This window comes from Tribolium castaneum, chromosome 6, assembly GCF_031307605.1.
Source record: "Tribolium castaneum strain GA2 chromosome 6, icTriCast1.1, whole genome shotgun sequence".
Lineage (NCBI taxonomy): Eukaryota > Metazoa > Arthropoda > Insecta > Coleoptera > Tenebrionidae > Tribolium > Tribolium castaneum.
This window is the reverse complement of record NC_087399.1, coordinates 5,533,346-5,559,476: the sequence shown is the minus strand read 5'-3', so window position 1 is coordinate 5,559,476 and position 26,131 is coordinate 5,533,346. Positions and strand designations below refer to the sequence as shown.

The 26,131-nt window shown below is 38.3% G+C and overlaps 2 protein-coding genes across 6 annotated transcripts in view; both read right to left on the bottom strand.

The window, feature by feature from the left end:
• Positions 1–9,587: 9,587 nt before the first annotated feature.
• On the bottom strand, positions 9,588–13,555 carry Pgant3 (Polypeptide N-Acetylgalactosaminyltransferase 3). 2 transcript variants are annotated; one of them, XM_008198636.3, is made up of 6 exons: positions 13,414–13,555; positions 12,957–13,097; positions 12,625–12,906; positions 12,409–12,578; positions 11,112–12,196; positions 9,588–9,828 (listed from the first exon to the last, which is right to left on the bottom strand). In XM_008198636.3, exons 1-6 carry the CDS (start codon positions 13,416–13,418, stop codon positions 9,688–9,690), a joined length of 1,824 nt encoding a protein of 607 aa, XP_008196858.1. In that variant the 5' UTR covers positions 13,419–13,555; the 3' UTR covers positions 9,588–9,687. The 2 variants fall into 2 exon arrangements, with proteins under 2 accessions (XP_008196858.1, XP_008196859.1); XM_008198637.3 differs by lacking the exon at positions 13,414–13,555 and adding an exon at positions 13,159–13,303.
• Positions 13,556–13,959: 404 nt separating this feature from the next.
• E23 (Early gene at 23) overlaps positions 13,960–26,131 on the bottom strand; it is a 48,555-nt gene continuing 36,383 nt past the window's right edge. For 3 of the 4 annotated variants that reach the window (XM_015982760.2, XM_015982761.2, XM_008198638.3), the window contains 6 exons: positions 17,491–18,037; positions 17,187–17,442; positions 16,571–16,756; positions 16,023–16,520; positions 15,697–15,973; positions 13,960–15,646 (listed from right to left, as the gene is read on the bottom strand). In XM_015982760.2, coding sequence (XP_015838246.1) covers positions 15,463–15,646; positions 15,697–15,973; positions 16,023–16,520; positions 16,571–16,756; positions 17,187–17,442; positions 17,491–18,037 — 1,948 coding nt within the window. In that variant the 3' untranslated portion in view covers positions 13,960–15,462. Of the gene's footprint in view, positions 15,647–15,696; positions 15,974–16,022; positions 16,521–16,570; positions 16,757–17,186; positions 17,443–17,490; positions 18,038–25,945; positions 26,091–26,131 lie in introns of those variants that run through there. The other variant, XM_970121.5, reaches the window with a different exon arrangement.

The window sequence follows — 26,131 nt, the reverse complement described above, 5'->3', positions numbered from 1 at the left end:
TTTAGTGCATTTTTTTAATAAAAACTAAAAAAAATATTTTTTTTATTTTTTATTAAAAAAATTTTCGTGTTAATTTGTTCCATTAGACAAAATCATTTAAAAGTATGTGGTGGTAAATAACTTTGACTTTGTTTATGCAGTTTTTCATGGTTATAGTGATTATTGTTAGAATTTGGAATTGGTAAAAAAATGACAAAAGATTTAATTTTTGATTACAAAATGTTACTAAAACATTAAAATCCTCTCACACAATATTATGCAAGGGTTTGACTTATCAGTGGCGATGACAGAATTCAGTATAAGTGAAGGGAAAGCAATAATAATTGCCCCATGTCATCTCACGTTTAATAAGAACCTCATATGAAGAACAAACGAATGTACTGCAAACCTGGTTACAATTTAGACAAAAATTATGTTTGTTTCATTAATTAATTTTCATTAAATCCAGAGAGATTCTTTATTTTTAACAACCAATATAACGCGTATGTTAGTTATAAATCGAAAACACCTTTGTGAATATATCTTCAAACTTTAAAACTACATTGAACCCTTTTAGGGAGTAATTAACTATATAGAATTGCATCGTTACGCAGATTACGTAACTATGCAAAATTTCAATACATTTGAACAATAGAAACCATCTCAAATTTGGCTTGGAAAATATGAAACAGACAGACACACAACAGCGCAAGTTAAATAAAAGCTTTATAAAAAGGCTACTCTGATAAAGATTTATGAAAACTTGTCCTGATTTTTCAGGATGCATTATGATATTTCATAAATTTCAAATATTTAACTTTATTAGTAGTACCTATTTCGTGTTCGGAATACATTGTAGGTATTCTTGTACTGCCTTGCATTCAGAAGTCAAATTTTTCTTATACATCGGTTACAAAAATAAATTTTTCCTGAATCTGATCTTCAGTTATTGTTCAAAATAGTGACTGTTATTCAAACTAGTTGTGATAAAGACATTACGCAAATTACAGTCTTCGCATAAAAGATGAATGATGATAAGTGCGATTGGTATCGTTTTATAATTACATGCTGGAGTTTGGAACATCGAGATCAAATTTCTAGTCTGTATAGTTCGAATAAAACTCCAAAAATGTGATTTTTTGGTGGCTGTTTGCCCGTGCTAGAGCACATAGAAACTGAAAGTATTGTTTGCAAAATTTATAACCTTGCCATGTGAATTCCAAGCGGTAACAAAACGCTTCCGACTACAAAGCCTCCGAAGTCCCGCCACACGGCTCTTGTACACAATAAAATGCAATTCATACCGACTTGTGTTGCAATTAGCTCTTTGTTCCATTGTGACCACGGCAATAATGTTAACACGATATCTTTATGTTAATAATGCCTCCGATACGATCATATCTCCCTATAAAATACTTCTAATTTACATAACCGTCCGGCAAAGATTTTGATTGCCGTGGACCTCAGATGGCGCGCGTCCACATCACGAACTGCACGTTTTTAACCCGAAGCACATTACAAGGGCCATAAAAACAAATAAAACAGCGACGTACACTTATTATTTTAAATTAACTATTAGATCACGACAGGGCCGCACTAATTGCGCCGGTTTTAACCCCGCGAGGGGCGCTTTCGCGGGCCGGGGCCGGCCCGGGCCTGGTTTTGGCCGCAGGAGGTCGGTCTATCGCACGATCTGGAGCAATTTCAGCTCCAGTTTTCCACAATTATGAAATTTGAGATGAGTTGTGGTCGTGCTCGGAGTCGTCTTTGTTTGGTGAAAGTCGCGTTTGTGATTTATTGCAGGAGCTGTAATTAAGCGCGGATTAGGGCAACGAAAGTCGCGACTTTGACGAATTTGCATATTGCGGAGTTTTATCGCTCCTTAATCGATGATTAGAGGCTTAATATCACTGCCAACATCTTGTTGCTAAATGTTAATGGACAAATGAAATTTGGTAACGATCTATTGTCTGTACGGTTTGGTAACCCTGTCCCACTGACGAGAAATATCGCTTTTGCCGACTTGTTTGGAAATACCATCGTTGGCGTACGCCAAAAATCGAGTCTACTAATTCCTTGTTTATTGCTCTTACCAGTAAGCTAATAGCCAAATCGGAGGATAAACAATGTAATTATTTTTTAAGTTTGCTTCTTCGGGCTAAAGTTCTGAATTATTCATTAAACGGAGGTCATAAAACATGGCAATTTAACAATTTTAAAGCAGCGTTTTGTAAAATAAATACAGTTTTCAGCCAACAACTAGAGGCAGCTTTTCTCTTCACCACTTGTCTGCATGTTCTACATGCAACACATATGAAACAATAGTGCGTTTGCGGAAAAGTCTTTTATTACAGACTGTGTCACCTGCATTAGTTACATCACACATTAATGAAGATTTGCATAACAAGAACTAACAACAGTTATGTATAAAAAAAATTCTCATCTAGTTTTTTACGTTTCCGCACAAAACTTCTATCAAGACTTTTGGATGTGTTTGGGAACTAGTTGGAAGTATAAGGTGTGTTTTGAGATAAACGCTAAGTAACTATCGATAAGCAATAAGAAAACCGAAATTCCTCCTGTTCGGAAACGAGCGATTAATCTGTCCTTCTTTTGCAGCCCAGGATCATACTTCACAATTTTTTGCAATCTAACTCGACAGAACCCAAGTTCCGACAAGTCGAGCTTGCAGGTTCTAATTAACGTTTCAGAACCACACTTGCACCGCCTTGAAGTCCCTGAACCATAAAGGATTCCACTTTTTCCAGGTCGCGTTACAGCCCTTGATCAAAGCGATATTCCTACAATTTCAGTAATTGGCCGGATTATTCGCTATAAATCTTCCGTCGGGTGAGTTTTTGAGCGAAATACCGAACTTGAGGCTCGGTTAGTGATTGATAGAGCAACGACAATGGCGGAAAAAGATTTTAGACGCGAAGAAAAGCGCTGTTTATTGTGCGAGTGTGTCTTAATTAATGCCGGGCTGGAGCTTTTGCAACCAAATAGAGCGATCGTATTCAGCCATGCAAGAATAACTATTATGTGTTTACAGTTATTGCAAACTCAATAGATGCAATTCGCGGCTAATGGAATTTAATGTTTTAATTCCGGGTGAGAGACAACGTGCTTCAAGGAATTTTCGGTAATTCGACAGCCGTGGACTAGCGATCACTTCCGTCATACGGATTAATTGCTGCTTCACGGTTCTGTTCTCGCCTAAGATCCGTTAAAATAAAAAAATTAACCATACTCTGGCAACCGCTAGAATGCCATTTCCTGCAGAGCTTCGAGCTTTGGGCAAATATTTGTGTAAACAAATCGTAAATCATCATCCATTGGCACCTGTAGTTTCTTCATGGTTGTAAAGTTTTAAAACCGTAAATACAATAATTTATTGTGAAACATTAAAATATCCAACGGCGGCACTTATTTGCTTATTATTTGGTATTCGTTACACTCAATAAAAACAGCAATTTATTGTTATATCGCAAGTGTTAAAAGAAGCAATAAATGGATTAATTATCACTGTGTGTTTGTTGTATAATTGGGTTCGCACACCCGGGGGTGGAACGGCAACAATTTAAGTACAATTTGGTTGCGTATTGAGTGATTTATACAGAGTGTTCCGTCTAAACCCCACATTTGAAGTATTGGTAGTTCGTCTGAAAATTTGTATACGAACATAATCTCTGTGCTCCTGCTTAATAAATTTTTTTTCAAAATGGTGACACTTTTGGTTATACCTCATTTTAAAGATAAGCTATATTTTTTATTGCGTTTTTGGATTACTAGAGTTAGTTTAAGGTAGTTTTCATTAGCTTTCCCTACACCTAAATTTTTGGATATTTAATTTTTTTATTGAATCTGCACCTTCCGGTTCAAAAATCGGTAACTCTGCCATTTTTAAAAATTCTAAAACAATTTTTAGCTCATTTGAAAGAGAAATCCCTAAGTCTTTTCTTTGGTGTTTTCTAATTTTTGAAAACGAATAACACCAAATGTTTAAAGTTAAGTTTTCAGAACTTTAAGCACCTACGGCTCAATTTTTTCAACTGAAATGCCACAAGTTTCATTTTATTAAATTGTAGTGAATTTAGTTCTGTATTCTGTATTAGCATTCCCAATACTTATGTTTAATAGTTTTCAATAACTTGCAATAGAAACGAGAGAAAAAATGTGAGAAATTTGAGTTTTTTAAACTAGGGTTCCTATATTAGAGAGTTTGGACACTGAATGTCAATTTTCGAAATTTTGTTTCATATACGTCCGTTGGAATGTGCAAAAAAAACAAATTGGGATAGAAATCGGTGGTGTTGCACTTCAAATTTGGCGAAAAGGCAAATAAATTTGTCAAATTTTTTTATCATTTTTCGTCAACTTACTGCGTTTAGAAATGGTTTAGACTGGTACTCGTCGTCAATTCACTGTTTTTTTATATGAACACCAAATTTTAAAAGAAATTACTTTGTAAGTACGAGAATTTTACCCCTAAACTCTTTATCATAAAATGAAAGAGAGAGAAATTGAACCTTTCCTGCCAAGTTTTACGTTTATTATTAACAAGCATTTGGAAAAGTGGATTGTCTAAATAATGTTATGTACAAAATCTATGAGATTTTGGGAATTTGTCTATGTATTTACAAAATACGTAGGTACTTGAACCCAAAATTGGGTCTAATTTTTAGGAAAGTTGAACCTGTCGCTGCTTGGCCGCCTTTAGCATCTACGTGAACTTTATATTCTGTTTCAAATTATAAAGTTATTGGAATTCACGATTTTGTTACGTTTTTCACACGAGAAGACCTTCAATATCATTTTTTGGGAAATTTAAAAAGACGACGGGAATATGAAGGGTTTTAATGACCAATTTCTGGGACGAGATGTTTAACTAAAAATTGTGACTGAAAGAAAAGCATTTTTAGCATTGAAGTATGTTTTAAGTTATGTATTTAATATTAAAATAAATATCGAAAAATTTCAAAAATGTGAACATTAATATTTGTAGGTATTCAATTATTTTCTTTTTTTAAATAGTAATCCCAAAATTCCTACGGTTCCTACGTCTTTGGTTAAATTTGACAAAAATTATGGCCTTGAAATTATTTTCGATATAAACCTCCGACATAAGTTACTAACAAAAATTTTAATAAAAATGAATAGAAATATATATCTTATCCACATAATACAAAATTGGCTCGGTTTGACGTCCATTGTCCCAGCTTCTGTTTAAACCAACATTCAATGATTTAGTTTGTTTTTTTATTCACACAATTTTGAACAAAATTGGTCGTTTGTTCAATGAGAAATGTTTTTATGGCAAACTATGCAAAAATAGCTGTGGTTAGTTAGAAATTTTCTACAATGCCAAAAAAACCAAAATAACTTGAAAATTGTCACAGATAGGTATAGAATATGCTAATACCGATCGATGCAGAAAAAAATTCTCCTCCATCTAGTAAAATAAAAATTGAAACATACCACTGGAAAAAATTAAGTTTAGGTGCTTGAAATTGTCCAAATTTAACCTTAAAATTTTTGAGTTCATTAACTTCTTTTCCAATTTTGAACACACTGGAGAACAGATGTAGGTTTTCTCTTTTAATTCTCCAAATACGATTGCGAAATCTCCAAAACCAAGAGAGTTACCGATTTTTTAAGTGACAGGTGCAAATCCAAAAATTTTCAAAAAAATTTAAATATCTCGAAAACGGTTAAACTTAAGTATAGGGAAAGCTGATAAAAACGTCCTTAGAATAACTTAACTGATCCAAAAACGCAGTAAAAACATTGCTTTACATTTAAAATAAGAAAGTTGATAGCGACTTCCGGTATAGCCGGATGTGCCCCCATCTTGAAAATATTTTCATTAAGCAGAACATAACGGATTATGGCTGAGTACCAACTTCCAAATAAATATCTTTATTAGAAGTTTCAATACTTTAAATGTGGGGTTTAGACGGAACAAGCTGTATAAAAATGCCACGTTGGTGGCGAGTGCGGAACAGCTCTGTGCAGAGCCCATCTGGATAAATATGGAGTGTTGTTCTGGAAGGAAAGGTCGCCCATAAAGCGTGTGATAAGCGCTATTATATAAGATAAAGTCGTAGAAATCGAATCACGATCGTGTGGCTACTACAGCAACAATCCAGCTTAAATCAAAGCGCAACAAAGTGTATGGAAGAGTTTAGAAATATGGTTATTTATCGGAACGAGGAGTGTGCATGCAACATGTTTGATTTGCGATCGCTCCTCTCGTACATGCGTTCAAGCATATTATAATAAAAGCATAAGGCGACGGATTGCGGAAGCTTCGTTGGGCGTGGTGCCATGAAGATGCAAAACTCTACCGGCAATAGCTCAGGTCAGGTCACCGGCATCTGCCCGCTAATCAAGCGTGGAAAATCGCACCGAAAGGGCACCACCTAAGCGGCTTTCCGCGAAAATCCCCACGCAAGTGGAGCACGACTGTGATTGTCCAACACGTGGTATGACAGGTGCATTTTTGCGATCGGAGAACAATGGAGCACACACACGTGCAGCCAGACTTATTAGGGTGTACAGAGACGTGGCGTGCAACGCAAGGAGCACGTCTCTCGCGGAAAAAATCATTGACAGATTTGCAAATCGCATGCAAATAATATCCGATGGAGCAACGCGTAATTGGAATTGGTCGACCACTAATCTCGCTTTCGTTGCTCTAGAAAGCACGTGCCTAAAGTACTTTCGATGTAATCTGCCTGGCTTGATGCAAACAGCAATTTCGGTTACATAAGGGAATGTGCGGCAATTTTCAGTGTTTTTGCGCGAGTTACGCTCGCGAAGGTGTTTCCCAGCAGGCCACCATTTTCACCTATGAAGCCAATTGGATTATTTCGTTGAAGGATTGCGAATTATCGAGCAGATGTGGAAGATCGGATAACCAGTTGGAAATTCTTGAATAAATTGTTTACATTCCACACAGCTGGTATTATAATTTTTTTCTCATATGTTTCACAACAAACATCAAAATTATGATAATCAAATAAAAAATGGATTTAAATGATATGTTTATATCCGACAGAAACAGTTTTATCTAGATTTTAATAAATTTCACAAACATCTTGCTTAAAAGTTATTTCACTCCCAAAGGTCCCACTTCTTACAAAGAAGCCGCAACTCTTCCGATAGTCGAGGCCATCACAACTTGTAAAATGGCATTATTTTACTTTATTAGCTTATAAAATATGGCTTATCACGACAGAACTATTTTATTAGTTTATGCATTATTTGTTATTCGAATTATCGAATTATTACAGTTTTTACTTATAATACGGAATTAAATATTCGCTTTCTGTAAATTTCAAAGTTAACTATTTCTTATAGTATACAGAGTCCACAACTTTTATGCTATTTGAAATATTGCTATGATATTTTCATTATCCGATAAATCGACTTAAAGTCCACAAACTAAAAATATTTCTATTATACATAGGGTGTTGTATAGTCATCTATTTGCTAAAACAACAAGGTATTCTAATTTTTTTATTGCAAATTTGGCGGAAAATATTCATAGGCGACTTTACAGTGATTTTTCAAAAATTGTTTTTTTTTATAACAAAAAACTAAATAATTCCAAAACGAAAAAAGATAGACCTATAAAAGTTTATATAAAGTTACATTATTTTTACAATATTTTAAATATATAAGGTAACTTAACATTGATTCACTTAACATTATACACAGGGTGTATAATAAAAATATTTTTAGTTTGTGGACTTTGAGTCCCTCTATCGGATAATGAAATAGCAATATTTCGAATAGCAAAAAAGTTATAGACCCATTACCCACCCCTGGGTCACCCTGTATGTTAGTTAAATTATAAAAATCCAAAAACGCAATTCTACAATAAATAATAAATAAAATAATATTTTTATAAGTTCAAATACAAAACCTATGAAATATTGATCAAAAAACCAGACCCTGTCATATTTTTTCACTATTTTGACAATCTTTCTGTTCATATTTAACTCCACCATAGAATGGAAGTAACATTGAAAAAAAAGCTTCTTCAAGCATTTTAAAATATCAGGGACTAGTTCTGAGTGCGAAACAAATATCGCCGAAATCTGATAAAGCGGGTCTAAAAAATTGAATAAAATTATTGTTATTTACGTAATGACGAACGCGAGTTAATTAAAATTGACAAGACTGGACAAATATTGTGAGCTTGTCCTTTTTGGTATTGGAAAAATTCTAAACTCGCCTAATTTTCCGTGCCAAACTCGTGCAAAATTCCCCACTTTGAAAATTAAGCAATTTTTTTGAAAATATCGTTCACACGTGTTCGAGGCCATCCACTGGACCTCAATCAGAGAAGATAAAAATGACATTATTTTAATTTGTAGAATCAGGTTTATCACTAAAGAACCGTCAGGCATTGACCATGAAACCTACACAAAAATCAATATCATAATTTATGAATCCAACCTTTAGAATCCCACAAGTCGATAAACTGTAACAAGCCATTGGCATGCGTTAAAAAACCATCCCTACTGTTGGCTAATTGTTGCTGGTTTAATATGCGCTCGTGGGCGGCCCAACAATGATCACTTTCTAATGGGAGGCAAGGCTCATCCTAATTGAGTTATCTTTATTAATAAACACTGTATTTAATGGCGAGCCCACGCGTTGAATTCTGAAAAGTGTAGCTGTACTCCTGTGTAGGATTTCATTCATTGTTCGGGACCATCTCGTATGCAGGCACGCACCCAGGAAATGCCCCACAACCTTTACATAATATAATCTTCAAAATTTTTACCGCGAGGCCTTGAAGGCAGGCATTTACCAAACAAAAGGATTTTCACGCGGAGGCGGGCGAGTTATTTATTTTACGATTACGTGTTATGCCATGAATGAATCTCTCTGTCATCTTTACAAAATTGTGAAAATGAAGAACACTTCCATTATTGGTCCTAATGACGTTAACACGTTTAGCACGCGTGTGTGGGCTTTTGTGAATTATTAACAATCCTCTCTGTTGTTTTTAATTAACTCGGAAGGCCTCGTAATTGATTTTTTGCTCATTTGCATTTAAATTTCGGGTCAAAGTTCGCCCTGAAAATTCAGCTTTTCCATTTATGACGAGAAAGTGAACAGTGCGAACCATTTTCTCCATATATGACCGTTTCGTCATCCAGAACAATGAATCAATCTTCACACCAAAGCGGGATGTTGTCAAATTCAGATATGTAATAGAAAAACGAAGATTTCATCAAGATAACGGCCCAACAATGATTCGAAAAAATCTTAAATATAAACACAATCGTCTCATCCATATTCATGGCATTCTAATGAAGCTTTACGGGCTGGAGAGAAGACTAAACTGCCGATGCATTCTTTTTCCGCATTATAATTCCCACAGGGTTTAGGTATGGCATCCGATGCCACTTTTTCAGCCACGTAATAAGTATTTGTCATGGTAATAAGAGCCGTAATTGTGTATGATGCACGTTCCAAAGGCAGACGCTCTAGTTTAGGAAAGACAAGGCCGATGGGTTTTTCGTTTATGGGTTGCATGAGTTCACCGACGTTCGTTGTAAAAACGATTCGCATTTACCAAGAAAACGCACTTTTATAAAATCGTTTATTTCAAATCGTTAAATACAAAATTATTGACAAGGAACACTCGATCGAATTAAGTACAAAATTATCTCCAGAGAGCATTTTTCGTTACTTCCAAGGGACACTCTCCAAAGCCCATTTTTGGGTCAGACTACCAGTGCAGTTGGTCGTTATTAAACCGTCAGTGAATTTCGAGGAGTCAGACACGTCCAGGCACTTTTGGTTGGTCAAATGGCGGATTTCCTGCTTCTACCAATAAAAACATTAACGTAGTTTTCAATTTAATCGAGAAAAATTCTTCTGCAAACCCTGCCGACTGCGCCAATTAATTTTGTAAAACAATTTTAGTTTAGTTAAAAGTATTAAAATAAGCGTATCCACAGCGAGATAATTCAAGTTGGAAACACTTTAATCGAGCATTATTTCCTTTTTATAAAATTTTTCTGCAAATCCTGCTGACTGCGCCAATTAATTTTGTAAAACAAATTCAGTTTTGTTAAGATTATTAAAATAAGCTTATCCTTTAGTGAAATAATTAAAGTTGGAAACAATTTAATCGAGCATTGTTTTCTTTCTATAATTTTTTTCTGCAGATCCTGCTGACTACACCCAATTAATTGTGTAAAATAAATTTAGCTTTGTTAAAATTATTAAAATTAGCGTATCCTTTAGCGAGATAATTAAAATTGGAAACACTTTAATCAAGCATTGTTTTTTTTCTATAAATTTTTTCTGCAAATCCTGCTGACTGTGCCAATTAATTTTGTAAAACAAATTTAGTTTTGTTAAAATTATTAATGTAAGCGTATTTTTAGCGATATAATTAAAGTTGGTTCAATTTGATCGAGCATTGTTTTCTTCCTATACAATTCTTCTGCAAATCCTGCTGACTGCGCCAATTAATTTTGTAAAACAAATTCAGCTTTGTTAAAATTATTAAAATAAGCGTATTCTTAGCGAGATAATTAAAGTTGGAAACAACTGACTGCGCCAATTAATTTTGTAAAACAAATTCAGTTTTGTTAAAATTATTAAAATCAGCTTATCCTTTAGTTAGATAACTAAAGTTGGAAACGATTTAATCGAGCATTGTTTTTTTTTCTATTAATTTTTTCTGCAAATCCTGCTGACTGCGCTAATTAATTTTGTAAAACAAATTCAGCTTTGTTAAAATTATTAAAATAAGCGTATTCTTAGCGAGATAATTAAAGTTGGAAACAACTTGATCGAGCATTGTTTTCTTTCTATAAAATTCTTCTGCAAATCCTGCTGACAGGGCCAATTAATTTTGTAAAACAAATGTAGTTTTGTTAAAATTATTAAAATAAGGGTATCCTTTAGCGAGATAATTAAAATTGGACACAATTTAATCGAGCATTTTTTTCTTTCTATAAAATTTTTCTGTAAATCCTGTTGACTGCGCCAATTAATATTGTAAAACAAATTTAGTTTTATTAAAATTATTAAAATAAGCGTATTTGTGGCGAGATAATTAAAGTTGGAAACAAGTTTTTATTTAAAAGTGGACTTACCTCCTTGTCGTAGACCCATTTTTGCCTGCTGTACCCACTACAGGCCATAATTCGGACCTTGGACGGCCCTATCACAACTTTTTCGGGTGCGTCCAAACAAATCGAGTCGTCAGTCATGATAAAACCTTCTTTGGTCATAACAAACATTTCCAAAATAACCTCATCACCAAGACACATATCGATCTTAGCAATGCCCATTGGTTGGTTCGAGACCACTTTCTTTTGTGGTTTAATCAGACACATATTCTGGCCCAAATTTCGAATCCGGCCGAAAAACCTATCATCCTTTGGGAAGAAATGTTGCGGCCAAACATTATCCAAATACCATTCAAAACCTTTACACTTATGTTTCCTCCTTAATTCAATTCGCGAAGTCACATTTTGCTCGTTTTTAATCCTGTCTGCAGGTTCGTTGAACTTGAAATAAAATCTCGCCCAATCGTCCATCCAAACCCTTGCTACTCGTGCCAGGTTCGAGAAAAGCGTCTTGTTAATCCCCCCTGGAAAGGAGTAAGGCGACGATTTCCGAAACAAGTGCCCCACCCTTGAACAGGGGGCGATCTGGACCTTGCCCCCACATTGCCAGATCCTGAACGACATTTCCAGATTCTCCCCGCCCCAGATGTTCATCCCGTCGTCGTACGCCCCCATTTCGAAAAAGTACTCCCGGTCGATGGCAAACAGCCCCCCTGCCATCGTGGGGGTGTTGAAGGGCTGAGTGGCGTCGTTTTTTCGTAGTTTGAGTTCGCGCCCGCCGAGGGTGAACCACCGGAACTGCAAGTTCCAGTTGAAGGCCCCCCAGTGCAGTTCGAAGCTTTTGACGTAGGCGAACGTGTCGTCGTTTATTATGTCGATGACGGGGCAGACGACCGCAGTCCTGTCCTGTTTTATCACAGATAAGAGGGCTTCTAACCAACCGGTGGTGCACTCGCAGTGGGCGTCCAGAAAGGTTAAAACGGGGCCTTTAGCCACGAGGGCCCCCTTCAGTCTTGCTTTGATCAAACCGATCCGGGCCTGGCTACGGAGGACTTTCGTCGGAACGGGAAGATTGGCCACGTAGTCGTCCAGAGGTTTTTTGAGAAATTCTGTAAAAAATTATTTAGAAAATAGTATATTATGCAAGTTTTATAAGATGTTCTATTGAGGCACGAATGGTTTTGGAGCACGACGAAGGAGTGCCACAATTAAGTCTTATAAAACGGGTGTAATATACTATTTTTTCTACTTTCTATTTTTGTTTCATCATTTAAAATCATTTGATATTTTAGAAAAAATGTTTAAACAATTTGAAAATTACTTCGTTCGCTTGAATCGTCCACTAGGATAATTTCCTCCAAAAGTTCGGGCGGACTTCGGTTTATCACACTCCAGACGGTCCGCAGCAGAGTGGACCAGGCCTCGTTGTGGAAAACTATAATAATACTGGTTTTTGGATAAGTCGGATAGTCGCCAAATAACGTTGCGCATCTAAAAATACGAATTATTTTGCCGAAATCAAGACAAAAAATTTTACTTTTTTCGACGAAAATCGGGTAAAGACCGATTCAGAGGGATTCTGTCACTAGCCAAAAGGTTGAACCGATTTATTTGGAAGTATTGCTGCATTTTTAATAAGTCTTTCGGTTCGATTACAACCGGATTGCCGTTTTTTCCGGCCCCTGGTCTAGGGTCGTAATTATTTTCATTAATCATGTCGTGGGTCGCATTGGGGATCGCATGAACGGGATTTCCTATATAATGACCCACAACTACCTTAACACCATTTTTATCAACATATTCTTCCTGATTGTTGGCCCTAAAAAATTTTTTTTTGGAAAAGTTCGTAAACAGTAATAATCTACTCACCTGTAGATGTGTTTTGGATGTATTTCGCTCTTTTTCACGCTTAATCTATAGACAATTATTATCACAATGGACACAAAAAAGAGGATCACAGGCAAAACTCGTTTACATCTTCGTAAAGGGCCAGGAAACATAATCGGATGACTGAAAAGGAATAGGAAATGTTACGTATTTACAAACACTCGCAATTTCTTTGCTAATTTACTCGATTTGATACAAATCTAGGCGATAACACGTCTTCGTGACCTTTTCTTTCTTATCACTTAAATTTTGATTCGGAATTGGCACGTTTTATTCAATAGTTGAGGCCCGCTTCGATAGGTGGCCACATGGTTATTACAGGTTTCTTTAACTCAAAGAAACTTTCACTCATCAAAAATAAACACGAAAATTGAATTGATGATAATTTTATTGTGCGAAATGTTTGTTTTTTATGATAACGGAAAGGGTGGTTACTTACTTCATGTATTTAGTGTACGCATTTCAGTTTTAAAACACATCACAGTTGGCTGTGGTGGCTCAACAGGTTAGTTGAAGTCTGGCCGTGAACTCGCGGAACAAGAAATCTTCCACCTCTACCGCAGCTTTGAAAGCAATTAAGAAATGTCTGCAAAAAGCGCGACGTTTTGGAGAAATTGGGAGAGATTTTGCTAGATTTCCTGTCCACTGATTATAATTTTTTTAATTAGGCATAAAAAAGAAATTAATTTCGCATATTTATAGACATGGGTGACAAATTTTACAAACTAGAAATTTTGTAAAGCAGAAGAAATTTTTTTCTTTTTTTATTTCGTTGTTGCGGTTTAAATCAAATTCAGGTGGCTTTGTGATCCGTCGTGTTATGCAACCAACATTACGACTTACGAAGCAGTGAAATGATCCCATGAACCAACAATAAGTGCCCTGAATTAATTGTACACTTGGATAAAAAAATAATGTAGCAAATTCATTTCGTTTTTTTTTTTAATTGTTGAGGATTGGGGATAAGGGGAGTGAAACTCTGGCGTCATATTAATAAACTCTTTATTGATTTATATAAATAGTTCCTAGTTAAATGAGAGGCTAGGACTAGCTATAACGTAGATACAAGGAGTCTGTCTTTGTACAATTATACATATACGTGGAAGTATAGACGTATGAGATAATATTAAACAATAGCATCATATGATATGAATAACATTTGATATTATTAGTCTTTCCAACATTTCAAATGTTCAACAACAGCTTGGCATAATTTTGAGAAAATGGCAGTTAGAATTTGGTCTTTTAAAGTTTTGTTTTAGCTAACAAGTATTATATTGAATTTGAATAAATATTTCTGCCAACAGTACCTTTAAACAAATGATTATTTATTATTTATAGTATATAAAATGATTTGTTTAGTAACAATAATAAGCCAACTGTTTCAATTAGAATATTTTAGTTTTGTGTGTGTTCTTAACTTGGTCCAAAGTAATAAAATTTATATACAAAGAATAACTTAATTTAAAAAAGTAAGAAAGGCAAATATTCGCAGAAAGTTTATTTATATGGTTATATTACAGCCCTAGTCAGTATTAAGACCTTTGTTTTAATAAATATATTTATATCTGTACAGGTTACAAAAGCTATGCGATCTTAATAAGACGTCGAATCGGGCATCAACTTTGACTAAGTGTTTGAACACTTGATTGGTAATCATACATTTCAGGTAATGTCTCGCTTGTTAAAACTTAAATTACACAAAAATAAACATACTTAAATATAGTTAAAAAAATGCAATAGTTACCTTTGTGTAGTGATGTAATAATAAATCATAAAACGTAACAAAAATATACAGTGATTTGAGTATTTGGAAATTTATGAAACAGTCCAGTCTTACCAGTGACAAAGCCAAAAAGGAAACTTATTGCTGTCCGAAAGAAAATTTGGTCGTGAATTAAGTACCAATAATTTGCAACCGCGTCGATTTCATAAATTTCCGTAAACCAAGATGTGATGCAATCGAGACAGCCGCCTCAGTAACTCGCACCACAACACAAAACAATTTATCACGCCTTGCACTTCTTAATACATGAACGGTTTGAAAATCTGGCAGTCGCCGTAGCTGGTTGTCGATACTTGGCACATCGAATACTTAACGAAAAGAAACCAAGGCACTGTGCAAACTCACACTTCCTCCTTTTAAATAAAAATAATAAGCCGAGAACCTGTCGTTATTACAAAGAATTTTACAGCCAGATTCATCACAAACATCTCAGCCCTGCTACGCGAGGCGGCGGGAGGGGCAAATCAAATTCTTTATACTAAAAACAAGTTGGAATGAACCATTAAAATTAAGAACTTAGAATAACGTAACACGAATGAGTTACATGAAGCACAGCCTGTTCGTAAACGCAGTCACTACCAACTGTCCATTAATTTATTAACGGCATTCCGGGAAATGCGTCAAGTTTTGATTTTACGTCGTCTCCACGACTAATATCTATCGTAGTTTATCACAATTGAACGATACAGAATTAATTTAGGGTCACTTGGGAGCTTTGAAGTAACGCAGTACGATATAGCCTAAGATACGAAAGACGAGCAAGAAGGCTAGTAAGACGAAAGTGTTGGCCCATAGAGGAAGATACGATCCCTGAGCCTCCAGGATGGCCGACACTGGGATGTGGTCCGACTCGGCGCACACCGTGAACTTGGACTGATGCGCGCATCTGGAACATCCAATTAGCCCGAAAGCCCTTCCAACTAGTCCATCACTCACAAAATCGGCAGTCCCTCGCTGAACTCGACGATCTGCATGTTCTGGTAGGCGTAGTGCACCATCGACATGTACTTCATCCAGGTCAGCCAGACGGGGATGTTGGTGGCAAGGTAACCTCCGAAAAGTTGTGTTGCCAGCGTGTAGAGGGCGCTGATCGTGATGCTAACTTGCATGTCCATGCAGCAGGCCCCGATGAAGAAGCCCACACTTTGTGCAACTATAGTGTTCAACAACAGAAAGCCCAAAAGGGTGAGAAACACGAAAGGTGAGTGGAAACCTGCAACAGCGACTTGCAAAACCTGTCGATACACCGGGGAAACACCCACCTAACATAGGGTACGAGATGAGGTGATACACCGCCGGTAAAGTGATCGTGAGAGGTAATTCTCCTACCATTTTAGCTAAATAATACGCGGATAGACGATAAGCGCCTGATTGTCTCTCTTTGTTGATGACCTCCCGCTCGGGGGGGAAGGAGCTGAGCGCCCCGAAGTGCGCAAACAGCATCCAGTACGTCGTCGAGAAGAACATCCAGCCCTGGATGTCGTGCAGAGCCTCCTCTCTTCGCTCCAGCTGGAACCAGAGCAGGCCGGCCAGTAAACCTAAACCTATCGTTTGTACCCAGTTAAGTTTCGACAACATTCTAGGCCGCGCTTCTTGGAAATTCCGCTGCGACAATACTTTGAACTGCGTCCAGAAGCTGGTAGGCCACGAGAAGTAGCAATCGGCGTCGCTCGTCTCCGAACTCACCGAAGAGGACGCGTGGGAATGGGTGTCGAGCCACAGTCTTCGCACGTCGGGCTCCATCGAGTTGATTGTGTCTTCTGAAACAAAATTATTAGACTGGGAACAACGCAAGGCGGAGGAAACCAACGTTCTAAACTTGGATAGGGACCGTGCGTCGGCGGGAGGATCTTATTCGTGTGATGATCCGTGTATTTATCGGTGATGTACGAACAGTCGGACTGCAGCTCGATGGGGTAGTCCTTGCTCTTGCGAGCCTCCCGCGCCGCCGATATTATCCTCTGCCTCACTTCGTTTGATCCTTTGATTTGTTCCACTGAAACAGAAAGCCAACTCAAGTGTTTGCTCGGCCTAGACAAAAAACTAGCTATTTATGGTATAAGATAAAAATAAAATTTATCCATGAAAAAATTGTTCTTTTTTACAATTCAAAGTAAAACCTCTCAACAACGGACACCGAGGGAGAACTTTTAATTGTCCGGTGTAGAGAGGTGTCCGCTTATGGGAGGTGTATATTACGTTTCTACAAAAATGTCCGTTGTGAAGAGGCGTCCGTTAAAGGAGGTTTCACTGTAACGTCCAGTCTACAAATACTAAGAGTTCATCATAGATATATTTTGAGCCTGCTACTGTAGAAGACTTACTTCCTCCCTCTGTGTCTTTTAAAAGTTAATAAGTGAGCTCAACAATGCCCGGTATAATTGAAAAATTCCGAGCAAAATAAAGCGATAAAGTTTCCTACTTACGTATGAAATCGGCTGGATTGTAATGCGGCATGATATTCAGTCCAATGTTGCTGAAAAAGTCGACAACTTTGCAGGTATCTCCGAAGTACGCCGTCTGGCCGTTGCACAGCAGCAGCAGCTTATCACAAAGGTGGAAAATCTGCGACGAGGGTTGGTGAAGGGTGATGACCACAGTTTTGCCCTCTGTGACCGCGTACCTCTTCAGCGTCGTCATGAGACTATGCGCCGCATGCGAATCCAGCCCAGACGTCGGTTCCTAAAACCCCATCAGAACACTTCCCCAAACTCGACCCTCTAAACTTACATCAAGCAGCATCAACGAGGGGTTCGTGAGCAGCTCGCACGCGATATTCGCCCGCTTCTTCTCGCCCCCGCTCAGCCCCCGCTTGATGTAATCCCCGATAATGGTGTCTTGGCAGTGTTGTAGCTCCAGCACGTCGATGATGTGGTCAACGTATTGCATTTTTTGGGAGTGGCTCATGGTGTCGGGTAGTCTCAGTCTTGCGGTGTACTCCAGCGTCTGTCTCAGCGTCAAGTCGGGGAAAAAAATGTCCTGCTGGAGCACGTAGCAGATTTTCCTCTTCCATCTCTTGCAGAGCAGGTCCCGGTTGAAGAAAATTTGGCCCGAATCGAGCTTCAAGCGCCCACTTAAACAGTTCAGGAGAGTGGTTTTGCCGCATCCGGAGGGGCCCATGACGGCTAGGATCTGGCCGGGGCGGACCAAGCCGTCCACATCCTGGAGGATTTGACGAGAACCGGCGCTCACGGTGAGGCCCCGGAAGGCCAGGTGGACCGGGAGTGGACGGTGGTCGGTTATGAGGCATGGAAAGTGGACTGTTGCTGTATCTACCCTGTAAATAAAAAACCCTCACTGATTTATGGACACGAAGCCTGTGTTTAAGCTACCAAAGAAGTCATATTTCTCAGATTGGCTGCGACAAGGTTGAATCATTTCAAAATTGCCATATGATCACTGGAATTAGATGGCATGTAACGACCCGACAGTTTACTTTATAATCATCGACTTCTCACGGACGAAGGTCAAAAATTAGTCTTGTGGAAAGATCAAAAACATCAATGATGGCCAATATCGCAAATCTGCGAGACAGTTGAATTTACTACCAGGCTCATCTACATGGCAATTTCAAGCAATCAGTGAGGCTTAATTAGCCCATTCTGCCCACTGGCTTCTTTAATGGCTGAGCTAAGAGGCTTTTCAGGCAGTTTGGGAGATAATGCAACACCGAGATTCAAAAAACCGACTTTTATTACGAAAATTTAGTTCTCTAGAGTTGAAAATACGACTCGCACTTGGTGCACCCTTCAGATGTGTGTCCTAGAACAATAGTCTGCTAAATTCCAGTCCAGAGGTGCTGCCAACAGGCGAATTCATTTTGACAGGTGCAATTATCAAAGTGTTGACGGCTCTTGTTGCCAAGTGTGTTAAGAGATGACTTTGATATACCGATATTGTTAACAAGTCTAAATTGGTTGACTTTGTCGGAAATTTGTCTTGTTGCAAAACCATTTCAATTGGAACAGAATGTCTAAGTGTGCTACCATCCACTTTTAACCACTTATCGTTATTTACAATACCGTAACAAATTATACACCGAGTGGAAGAAAGTAATGTTTGGACGATATTTGCGTTGTAATTAGATTCGTTAAGAACACATGTGTTTATCCCCGGAACGTAAACAAAATCAATTTTAACGTGCGAAACGTGGCTCCCGAAATAGCCACCCCCGAAAAATCGACAAAACCGCTTTTGTGAATTATGGCCCCGTTTTCCCTTCGGTTTCATTAAGTCGTTCACTATTCGTTCAGTGTAATGTGTATTTGTTCAGTGCGTTGCACCGGGAGGTCACCGGAGTTCACAAAGGTCACGTGTTGGAGCCGACCCAACATCGATCCCTAGACTGGCATCAGACTACCGAGCGGAACAACGAAAAATATACAAGGATTACGTAATGAACCAAGTACCCACAGGTCTCGAGGGACCCGCAACGTTTAATTGCAAAATAAAGAAACAAGAGTGGTGCATTACGAGAGCTCTTACTTTAATTATTCCCAGTGCATGGCTCCTGGCAATGCTCTCGTGAGGATTTTTTCCGGGAGATCCGCACTAATTAAAATAGAGATTTTATGCGAAACATAGTAAAAAATCATAAGCAACTTGGAATTATGCCATAAGAAACTAAACCGGTAGCGTGCAGCCAAGTTCTTTCAACTTTTTGTACCATGCTCTGGAGAGTCTCAGCGCGTTTGTGCTCGACTCTTCCGGAGGTGGGCTTGAATCTTTAATCGCGAATTCGGGCCGACTTTCTATAATAACAGACGTAAAAATAACCGGAACATCTCTACCCCACCCCCTTCGATCCCTTTTCCGATAATTATTCGGTAATATTTTTTCACCGGAATAAAGCAGATTTTATAACTAAAAATACAAGTGTGGGGTTTGGAGATTGGGCAAAATAGCCATAGGTTGGGGCCTGCGAGATTAATGTCGCGTCAAAGTCCGGCTAGAGTCCAAGTTTCGGGTGATAAATCTTGCAGAAATTTTGAATAATGAATCACCTGATTTAATACCTTGCGGTCTAAAAACGGCTTTGTGCGTGACGCACAGTTGATAAAGGCTTATTTACGAGCAAACAGTGTTGAATTGGGTTGATAAGAAGGCGGAGGCGCCGAAGGATCAACAACTGCCGCAGCAGGACTGGGTTAAGCACAGATCAGTGGAGCAGGAACAGTGTTGAAATCTAAAGTTACAAAAATAAAGAGGCGTGCATTGCATGCATAAAAACATTAAAACGACGTGAGTTTGTGACGGGAGCAACGACCGCAGCCGTGGTTTATTTTTGAAGCGGCGATATTGTTATCTTTATATGTAATTTTACTGGTCCGGTATGTGTGTCAGTCGATATGTCATAGAAGCAGATAATTCGATCCGGTTGCAACAAAAGAGATTGGACGATGATGGTGTCGAAGAAGGTGGATGTAGGATTTTTTTCGTCGTCCTGAATACGACTAACCCACTAACCTAATGACGTCACAGATCGTTGAACCGTAAATATACCACATTTCGGCAGGAACACAAAATCACGACCAATCGATGGAAAATGAAGCCGGTCGGCCGTTCCATCCAGCGCTGGCAAACATTACAGAATCGACATTCTACCACTTAAATAACTTTTAATTGGGTTGAATACTTGTACTAGCACGCAAATTTATTACGTCGTACGCAGGAAAAACTCCTTTTACACGAACACCGTGTATTAGAGACGTGTCGCAATAAAATCGCCGGCCTTAAACACTTTTCCCGGATAAAAATCCCAGCGGATGATTGCGCCAAAACGCTTTATTGTGGCCAATAAACGTACGCAAGAAATCGACGATTTCGACATGTTTGTATTTACGGCACAATTTCGTAAATACCGCAATTTTGACGAGGTGAATGGCCTGTCTGATAAAAACCGAACAAAGGCTGGAGCGCTGCCGGACTGATAATCCCGGTAAACATCGCTCTTCCCATCAAAACACCCCAAATTCATTCACAAATTTAAATTTTCTCGAGCTGTGATCCTTATCTAATGCGAGCAATTAACCTTCCAGAGGCCAATTAGTTCAAACAACCCGAAATATATTGCACCGGTTGGACAAATAGTTCTAATAAATTATTTCCACTTGGTAACCAATGCCACCTCCTGTAAATACACTTTTCTCGGCATTACTGGGTTAAATGTAATTCTGATAAACATTTCCTAATTCGAGTTAGCTTATCAAAGTTCGACAAGGACACAATTAGGCAAAGGTCCCTAAATATTGACTCATCCAGTTTTTGGTACGCATTTAAGATTTCATTGAACCTTTCAGCAACGCCGAAAAAATTGCTTGACTATTCATTTATGTGTCCGAGACACCTGGAGACAAAAAACCTATTAATCATCAAGAACATGAAGACTTGGTGACCGCCGTCTTAGAAGGATTTAAAGATAAGCTAAATATTTGAACTCCTTTCGACATTGAAAGTAGGATTCGCGCCCAAAGAACTGGCATTTCGAAGAGCAATTCTCGCGTTAATGGCCTTTGTTTGTTACAAGTTGGCCCGTTCAAAGGCCCAAATCTTTTGGAAATGCCAATATTGACCTTTTAATACTGTTTTTATTGGGCAAAGAAAAGCCACTCCGGGGGTTTAAAAATACTTCCCGAGACGGAATATTCACAAAAACACGGTGTAATAATTCCTCGTTTATTGGTAAAAGTTCAGGCCCAATATTTACACCGAACACAATCTTCTGAAATTTCCTCAAATTCGGCGAAATTTCAGGATATCAACGATTAGGAGAAAATCGCGACTTCTAAAGAAATAAAAATCCTGAAGCGTGTACAGTAATAAGGACCATCCTCCATTTTTATTTTTTTTTGTCAATAAATAAAATTGCAGTTTTGTGAGGTTTTGGGCACTTACTGCTAATTTAATTACAAAGTATTTACACTAAGTGAATCCTCACCTGCTAGCCCATCGAACCTTGGTATTAGTATTATAAATTTTTACTTGGTTTGCTAAATAATCTTTTTTATTTAGACGCAAACCAGACGTGTGATTTATTATAAGATGGTATCAGTTAAAATGCAAAAGTGCGTTTAATTCAAAATCTGATTGTTTTTTTTTCCTATTTTTGTAAACAATTATCTGAAGTGAATACGTGTAGTTTAGTATTAAATTCAGAATTTCAGAATTTGACTTTTTGGTTGAAAATTCCTTTTTTTAATCATTATCTTTATCTGTACGTAAAAAATTACCAAAAAATTAGGGAAGATACCTTTTGGAAAATGCAATTTTTTTATTTAATTAGAAATGCAGAGATGAAATTTGGGGTAAAAAGCCGCGCGTGTGGTCAAGAACCGGGCTCGTTAGTGCGTCCCATCGGCATAGCAGCCTTGAGACTGTCAAGTTTTCTTTGAAATAATCGATTAAGGACAATAAATAATAAATCAAAACGTAAAGATTGTCGAAAGGAGAAAAACAAGGCAATTGCCGATCGCTTAGGCCGATTAGCGGAGATTAATGTGATCGAGCGTGGCCGTCAATTTATGCGCAAATTGTCGAAAAATGTGTGCCAGAAAGTAGTTAAAAGGCTCCTCAGCGTCCAATCGAAGCAATCAAATTCGTCAATTTAGGGGTCCGCAGCTGTCCCGTATCGAAAATAGCGAAGCAATAGGCGAGGTCAAGCGATCACTTTGCAAAAGGGGGCCCATTAGCAATACTGCACGCTTTCTAGATAATAAATCAATTAGGGCGTTTTTATTTATAATACATGGCGAGTTCAATAGACTCGTTATTGGTGATGTCAAGAAAAAACGTCTCCCTCGCGTGCTTTTCGCCTACATATTACGCATAGAGTGCAACGCTTGACATCTGACCTGAAAATTGGACAATGCAATTGCATATTTTTCGATGGCAATTATATAAAAGGCGCGTTGAACCCGTGACGAATTGTCCAACCCCAGATGTTGCCGTTTGCGATACGTTGACTCCAAAGGCAAGGAACTTTTTATTGGCGTGGTTGCATTCGTTTACCGAATTGTGGTGCAACGATCGACTTCTGACCTCCGGGAATTGGTGCAGATTTTGCCACCCGGCGAGGTTGTTGGACCCGGGCCCAGAATAGGCTGGCAAGGGGATGGTGCCGAAAATTGTGCAAAGCACATAAGGCACCGAAATAGCAATTGCATGGTGTCGTTGACCGGAACACTGGGTTAAGCCTGCGCCCAGCAAGCGGGTCAGGCTGCGAATTTGGCGATAACCTGCCGAGGTTGACGAATTTGTTGACACTTCTTCGCCGGTATTTTTAGTGCATAGTGTTTATTTTTCACGAAAAAACTGGGTTAAAACACGACAAACACTCCATTAGTTCCACACAAATTTGCTAAAAATAAACAAAAATCACCTTGTCGAACTGTTTGTTTTTAATTAATTCCAAAGATATGAGTTTCGGGCGCAAATCAACAAGTCGCGGCTCCTCATTGTCGTTTAACGGTTGTCATAAAATGTAACGGGCCTTCCCCAAATTAACTCCAATTCCCACTTGATGGAGCTTGTTTACCCCGCGAAGTGACAGTGACAAGTTCGCAGGAAGATTCCCTGCGATTTGCTCTCCAGGCGCCACTTTCATCATCCCGGATTCGTAAATGGGAGAGACTCCCGAAAGCTTCCCGGGTCAAAAAACCTATTCTTTTAAATCTGCTCCAGTTCCGTTCGTTTTGCCGACTCTTGCCAAAAACCTATTTGCTGGCCGCTTACACGCTCTTGTGGGGATTTATGGCACGCTGCAGTTCGTTATTTTTAATTCTTTGTTCGATTAAAAGCGGATCAAGTGGACACCTACTCGCTGATTCAGGCGAAAATAAATCCCGGACAAGAGGCGAGATTTCCGGTGCTTCGATGACTCAAAATGTTAATTAGAAATGAAGCTTAAGCCAATCCGAAAATGGCGACAGGAGCCAAGTCATGCCTTTTCATCCTAGCCAAGGCTAGACACTGATTCAGTCCAAAGCTCGGCTTTTTACGCAAATCAAGAGCTATTTCGACATCGAATCTGACTCTAATTTATTGAGCCACTTTCCAAGGAATTAACTACTCATATCTGGACTTTAATAAAGACAGATGGGAACAGCCAGTTCGGCTTATTTGGAGAAGCAAAAACGGTGGTTACATAAAACTTTGTTTACACTCATAGATCCGTGCTGTTTATTTGCATCGCTCACATTCGTGCATACTTACAAGCGGCGAAAAATAAAAGAAATCAGACAACGGCATAATTAATTGTCTTCCGTTTTGTTTGTCAACAAATTTATGTAAATATAACAGTTTGCGCACTTCACGAAGTTTAATTAATTCTATGAGGTTTCAAAATCGCAGGTAAAAACAAAACCACGGAGTATAATTACCGCCAGAAAAATCAAATCAAAAGTTGCATAACAAAGTGACCTCAACCGAAATAAAACGAAAAAGATTTTCAACTACGTACAATTTTGCCCGTCTTTCCAAAATCGCTGTTCCAGTTGAAGCGGTTCGGAGAAGTTCTTGTAACCGTGTTAAGGTTGCAATGGCTTCTCGAACAGGTTTATACTGTTAAAATTGACGTTATTAGAGATGTTAATGTCTGCAGTCGTCGATAAATCGCAAGTGTTCGCAAATGCAAATCTGGATGTTTCCTGCTTGTTGCGAATTCCGTCGAGGTTTCTATGCAGGATCTCCTGCATAACAAAAATCGCGCGTTGTGTGGGAAAGAGGCGGAGCGTTATCTCGACTTAAACCACTAATCTTTTAATTTAAAACGCTCACGAAATCGGCAAAAACGCCGGCTTAATGGAACGTATAACGCAAAAATAGTGCTTGCCTAACCCGCGCATATTATGAGCCGAGTCCTCGCACCCTGATGTGGAAACCCAGCGATACCATCGACCAAAAGTCGATTAATTGTCAATTTTGTTGACGCAACGGCATTTAAACTGGCTTCTGTTGGGTGAAAGTCGTCGTGAATGGTTATTCAGACCTGAAGACCTCGCGAGGTCACCGGTTTGTTGTGACTTTGTCCTGCCCGATTTAATGACCAAAACCGAACCATTTTTTCCGTAATTGATGTCGCGGCCCCTGTGCCCGACACCAAGCACCACAAAAACACAGTTTTTGCGATTCTTTCACGTGTTGCGTGAGAACAAACCGCAAAGGCAGTTTTGAAATGTAGTTTTTGAGGAAATTGGTTCATTGGTTTGCTTAAATGAAAGTGCAGAGAAACTCCGGATTGCTCATCTGCATTAGAAGACGTATTGCGTCACCGAATGACCCACGGACAATTCAGAGATGAAAGGTGATATGGAAAGTTGTCATTTTTAAGCGCTCTGAAGTAGATTTTATCGCGTTTGTGAAACTGCACTTTTCTTTTTTGGCATATGAGATAAACGTGCAGTGTCCTGGCTTTAAACGGTGTTACTTAACATGCGGAGACATAATTAGATTATACAAGAGTGCAAGTTTTCGAAAAGCAAACACCCGCTGAAAAAGCTTCATTCTCCCGGATGATGGTGCAAAAAATTCGCAAATCTGAATTAGTCAAATTAAGTTGTTGAAGACTTAAAAAGGTGTATGAAGTGACTCGTTTGTTTCCTTAAATAAAGTGACTTGGCACATTTTGGTGTTTTATCTCAGTTATTAAATACGTAAAAGATTTGAAGGGTAAGCCGCAAAGACATGACCTGTCGACGGAAAAAACATAACACACAGCAGTAATGAATGACAAGTGTAAAAACACTTTATTGAATAGAGTCATTTACATCTCTTATCTTTTTAATGGTGGTAGACTTATCTTAATCTAGAAAAGCGGTATTGTTTTCCAACAACTGGCTATAAAAATTTCCGAAACTAAGAAACAATTTTTTACTGTCCACTGACCACGAAACCATGTAACCCGATCCTAGCTTGAAGCCGAACCTACCAAAAAACTCCACGATAATTAATAGCGTATGCTAAACCGAGCAAAGCATGTAACAAGACTCCTCAATTATTTCTTGTTTCCATTTAGGAAGCGGTTATGTAAGCCCGTCATCCGGCAAGCAAAGAATCACGAACGGATATTTAAAATCGTCCGAAATGTGTTTTTGGCCGTAAAAATCTCTTTCAAACGACTGCAAGCATTAAAATTTTACAACCACTTGAATGTTTATGTGGAACCGTCTTGCCAAAATTTAGGACTTACCAGCTGTCATCCCGCATCTTGGAGGTGCACACACAACACTGTTTTCTTCAGATTTAATTGTTATTCTCTTCTGTACCATAATTATTTAAAACGTATAATTGTAATAACAAATATTTGAGTTTTTTTATCATTGTTATCAGTCGTTGACATTTTCTTAATTATTGTGCGTTTTTTGAAGGGATTTAG

Coding starts and splice junctions, on each gene's coding strand:
- Pgant3 (XM_008198636.3), bottom strand. Junction 12,907..12,956: donor CATCCAAAACACATCTACAG/GTGAGTAGATTA, acceptor AAAATTTTTTAG/GGCCAACAATCAGGAAGAAT. Junction 12,197..12,408: donor GGACGATTCAAGCGAACGAA/GTAATTTTCAAA, acceptor AATTTTTTACAG/AATTTCTCAAAAAACCTCTG.